This window comes from Oncorhynchus tshawytscha, linkage group LG09 (genome assembly GCF_018296145.1).
Source record: "Oncorhynchus tshawytscha isolate Ot180627B linkage group LG09, Otsh_v2.0, whole genome shotgun sequence".
Lineage (NCBI taxonomy): Eukaryota > Metazoa > Chordata > Actinopteri > Salmoniformes > Salmonidae > Oncorhynchus > Oncorhynchus tshawytscha.
Window position 1 is genome coordinate 67,632,486 of NC_056437.1, and position 5,302 is coordinate 67,637,787.

The following is a 5,302-nucleotide window of genomic DNA, read 5'->3' on the forward strand; positions in this document are numbered from 1 at the left end:
AAAATATCTGCAGCATTGAAGGTCCCCAAGAACACAGTGGCCTCCATCATTCTTAAATGGAAGAAGTTTGAAACTACCAAGACTCTTCCTAGAGCTGGCCGCACTGCCAAACTGAGCAATCGAGGGAGAAGGGCCTTTGTCAGAGAGATGACCAAGAACCCAATGGTTACTCTGATAGAACAGAGTTCCTCTGTTGCGGAACCTGGCACCATCTCTACGGTGAAGCATGGTGATGGCAGCATCATGCTGTGGGGATGTTTTTCAGCGGCAGGGAATGGGAGACTAGTCAGGATCGAGGGAAAGATGAATGGAGCAAAATACAGAGAGATCCTTGATGAAAACCTGCTCCAGAGTGCTCAGGACCTAAGACTGGTGCGATGGCTCACCTTCCAACAGGAAAACAACCCTAAGCACACAGCCAAAACAATGCAAGAGTGGCTTCGGGATGAGTCTCTGAATGTCCTTGAGAGGCCCAGCCAGAGCCCGGACTTGAACGAACATCTCTTGAAAGACATGATAATAGCTGTGCAGCGACGCTCCCCATCCAACCTGACAGAGCTTGAGAGGATCTGCAGAGAAGAATGGGAGAAACTCCCTAAATATGGGTGTGACAGGCTTGTAGCATCATACCCAAGAAGACTCGAGGCTGTAATCTCTGCCAAAGGTGCTTCAACAAAGTACTGAGCAAAGGGTCTGAATACTTACTCTGTATGTAAATGGGATATTTAAAAACATTTTTTATATATAAATGTGCTAAAATATATATATGTTTTGCTTTGTCATTAATGGGTTATTGTGTGTAGATTAATGATTAAAAAAAAACTATTTTAGAATAAGGCTGTGATGTAACAAAATGTGGAAATAGTCAACCGGTCTGAATACTTTCCAAATACACTGTAGGTAAATTGCAGTTGGTCCTGAACAATGCAGCACATATCACAATTAGGTGTACATGGAGGGAAAGTGTCAGTAACACGCTTTTCAGTCTCTCCTGGCTCAAAGTTGAGGAGATATTGATTGCATCACTTTTAGTCTTTGTGCGAGGTATTGATGTGTTAAAGGTACCGAACTGTCTGTTCAAGCAGTTGGCACACAGTTCTAGTAGTCATTGGTACAACAGAAGACATGCAACCAGGTCTTGTCAGTCCCCAGGTCCAGAACAGAGGCTGAGAAACACAGTATTAAATAGAGACATGACGACACGGAACTCTCTGCCACCCTAGGTAACTCAAGCTAACAATAAAACCAGTTTTAAAAAACTGATAAATTAAAATCTTACTGCACAAAGGGGACTGTGAAGAGACAGTATTTTTTATATATATATCTTGTATGGTAATTTGCACTGTACTATGAATTAGACCTACATAGTGTGTGTATGTACTGATATGTTGGCTATGTGTGACGTTTTAAATTGATGTATTTCAGTCCTTGACTAATAATTTTCTGTACATTGTAGTATGCCATGTTTCATGTGGACCCCAGGAAGAGCAGCTGACGCTTTTGCAGTGGCTAATGGGGATCATAATACTGTAAATACCAAATTGTACTCTGTATAAACAATAGAAGATTAGTGACATTATACACAGGGACTCCCTCTACAGGTGATTTGTTGGACATGCAGGGGTGGAAGTGAAGTTGCCTGCATAAAATGGGTCAGAAATAACACTAAACATGCAATATTGCATTATGTTATTAAGAAATTTGCAGATTTTGATAAATACCTGGAAATCATGACCCCTGTCTCATAATTGTGTGGAAAAAGTGGAACAACAGACTTGAAATCAAAATGGTACACGTTTACAATTCCACAAATGACCTACAGAATGAAGGACCAGTGAAAGCTAATGAAGGTTCATACTGGAATCACGTGCATGCATCAAATTGCGTAATAGTTCAGAGAAGGGTTGCCATGATCTTGGTTTTCCGACAATTAGGTGACTTTGATAATGTATTCGGCGCTAGTTTTTGGCCACCATGGCAATTCATAAAACATATATATTTCACTGTGACCTGCTGCTGACTATCAGGCAGTGAGGCAGCCTATTTCTGAGTGACAGAGAGAGTGGTGGAGATAGAGCAGCAAGAGTGCACTTCGTCACAACTTTTAACCAATTGTATGTAGGCTATATAGATTATTATTATGGGGACACCCATTTCCAAACTCTTTTCCATAAAACATTTTAACGCGCTAAAACTGATGCGCATCAACAAATAACGATGACAAAGCACAGGAAAACTACGTTAGGTGATCTAAGAGCACATTAGATAAATTCGCTCGGAGGTGGTTTAAACTGCATTCGTATGTCGATTTTGTTTACAGAAAACCATATCAAGCGAAGGACTAAAAATGCTCAGCTCTTGGGTCTCGAGCGCCAAGTGGACATTTGAAATGGAAGTTATGGAACGGGGAAAAGTCCACAGCGAAACTGACAATGACACACTTGCATCTATTGGTCATCAATTAGCGAATTAATTTACATGCCTATGTAGGCTACTGTAGCCTACTATATTATACAATAAATATGTTGAAATTAAGATATCACTGGAATCATTGCAAATCAATTTGTTCCACTTGTGTAGCCGACTTTGAGCTGGCAAACTGATTTAATCAATTGCCGATAACTTCAGTTTATTGTTGTTGTAGACTTGTGTTATGTAATTATCCATGTCCATTTTTAGTTCATGAAATTGGAAGTACTCAATTGTGACCATGGTCACAGGTCTATCGCAATTGCTGATCAACTGTTGTTAGAATGCATTAGATTGAAGGTAACAGTCAACTAGATTAGGCTACAGATACATAAAAAAAATAAAAAACCTGGCAGTTGTTGACCAGCACTCGCTATGGACTCCCTGTACAGGTGATTTGTTGGACATGCAGGGTCAGAAATAACACTAAACATGCAATATTGCATTATGTTATTTTTCCAAGAAATTTGCAGATTTTGATAAATAGCTGGAAATCATGACCTAGTCGGTCTCATAACTGTGTAGAAAAGGTGGAACAATATTAGACTTGAAATCAAAATGGTACATGTTTACAGTTCTACAAATGACCTACAGAATGAAGGGCCAGTGAAAGCTAATGAAGGCGTCATACCAGTATCACATCCATGCATCAAATTGCATAATAGTTCAGAAGGGTTGCAATTAGGCAACTTTGAAAATGATGTCACTGGTGAACATGTATTTGGTTGCTTGTTGCTGGTTTTTGGACTATTTCTAAATTGCACACCTACTCATTCCAGGGTTTTTCTTTAGCTTTACTATTTTCTACATTGTAGAATAATAGTGAAGATGTGTGCAAAGCTGTCATCAAGGCAAAGTGTGGCTACTTTGAAGAATCTCAATAGAAAATATATTTCGATTTGTTTCACACTTTTTTGGTTACGACACATGATTCCATATGTGTTACATCATAGTTTTGATGTCTTCACTATTATTCTACAATGTAGAAAATAGTAAAAATGAAGAAAAACCCTGGAATGAGTAGGTGTGCCCAAACTTTTGACTGGTACTGTAGTAACAGTCAGAAAAGTGTAAAAAGGGCGAATTATATTTTCTCTTGTGACATATTCCATTTACTTTATTAGTCACATTAGCTTGCAATAATTATTATTTTGATGGAAAACCAAATTTTGATTCTAAAGTTGTTTGACGTTAAGTCAAGATTCCTTCTTAATTCGCTCAGTAACGTTGTGGAAAAAAGGGGTTTATTGGCTAAATGTTGCAACTCCCCTCTCCCTGCGCAAAAGAAAAAGGGACTACTTTCAGGATTTTTGAGCGGGTTTTGAATTAGAATTTTGTTGAAGACATGGCAACCTTGATTCAAAGTTCAAGACAAGGACAATCATGGCGGTGCAAACCCAGGAGCTTGTTTCAGCCAAATGGCTTGCAGATGCGATAAAGAGCAACCTTATTGGACCGAATCTTCGAATTCTGGATACATCCTGGCATGTACCGATATTAAAACGCGATGCAAATGCGGAATTTAACCAACAGCACATACCTGGAACTTCGTTCTTTGATATTGACAAATGCTCTGACAAAACTTCCTCGATGGACCATATGCTCCCAACTGCAAACTACTTTGCAGAGTATGTGGGGGGTTTAGGTATAGGAAACGATACACATGTAGTAGTGTACGATACCAGCGATTTTGGGTCATTCAGCGCACCCCGAGTGTGGTGGATGTTCCGATTATTTGGGCACAATTCTGTATCAGTCCTGGACGGGGGTATGAAGAATTGGCTGGCCGAGGGGCATCCTGTCACTGCAGAATACACCAAGCCAGGACGTGCGGACTTCAAGGCGACTGCCAATCAATCATGGGTCAAGTCATATGATGATGTGCTGAAAAACATTGAGACCAAACAGGTGCAAGTTATTGACACAAGACCCGCCGGCATGTTCCGGGGAACTGAACCAGAACTAAGAGATGGTCAGTGGGAGCATAAGCAAAGATTTATTTTGTCCTCCTAGAATTGATTACATTTGATGGTATTATACATTTTTGCTAATATGATTTTTTAAATGTCAAGACATATTTTGTCCCAATTATTTTTTTAAATAAAATCTTCCCTCTTTCTCTATCCCCCTCTCTATACCGCTCTCCTTATCATTTTCTTTCGTTCTCTCACACACAGACATTGAGCCTGGCCACATTCCTGGTACTATCAACATGCCATTTACCAAGTTCATGGATGCCTCAGGCAAGGAGTTGGAGCTTGAAGTGCTGGCAAAAATGTTCCGAGAGGCAGGGGTGGACTTGGAGAAACCTTTCTGGGTAACCTGTGGGTCAGGGGTCACTGCATGCCACGTGGTTCTGGCTGCTCACCTGCTGGGACATTCAGGGTCAGTGTCTGTGTATGACGGGTCATGGTATGAATGGTTCAAAATGGCTGCCCCAGAGCATGTCATCTCTGAGGGAAAGGGGAAGCAAGTGTGATGTGGAGAGACGAGTAGAGATGAGCATTAAGGAAAATACTGTTGAATGAGTTGCTGATTAAAAGCAGGGAGGGGACACTATGAATCACAAAGGAAGCTACAGATTGCACAAAATATGGAGGGTTTTACTGATTTTGACTGAAGATTTTTGCTGAGTTGGATGAATGTGTCATTGTGAAAGAGTTCACCATTCAAGAGTCCATGAATACAGTATGACTATGTTTATATTCAAGATGTCCAATAAAGGTGTTACAAACTATGTGATATTAATTTCTTAATAAAGATTAGAAGGATGGAATGTTTGAGGTATTCGGGTTAGAATTGGACTATGGTTGTTGTATGTATGCTCCTACTT

At 40.1% G+C, this 5,302-nt stretch overlaps 1 protein-coding gene across 1 annotated transcript; it reads left to right on the plus strand.

The window, feature by feature from the left end:
• The first annotated feature begins 3,817 nt into the window (after positions 1-3,817).
• LOC112258486 (3-mercaptopyruvate sulfurtransferase) lies at positions 3,818-5,206 on the plus strand. Its single transcript, XM_024432885.2, has 2 exons — positions 3,818-4,441; positions 4,647-5,206. The coding sequence occupies exons 1-2, from the start codon at positions 3,853-3,855 to the stop codon at positions 4,946-4,948; spliced, it is 891 nt and encodes a 296-aa protein (XP_024288653.2). The 5' UTR covers positions 3,818-3,852; the 3' UTR covers positions 4,949-5,206.
• Positions 5,207-5,302: the final 96 nt, after the last annotated feature.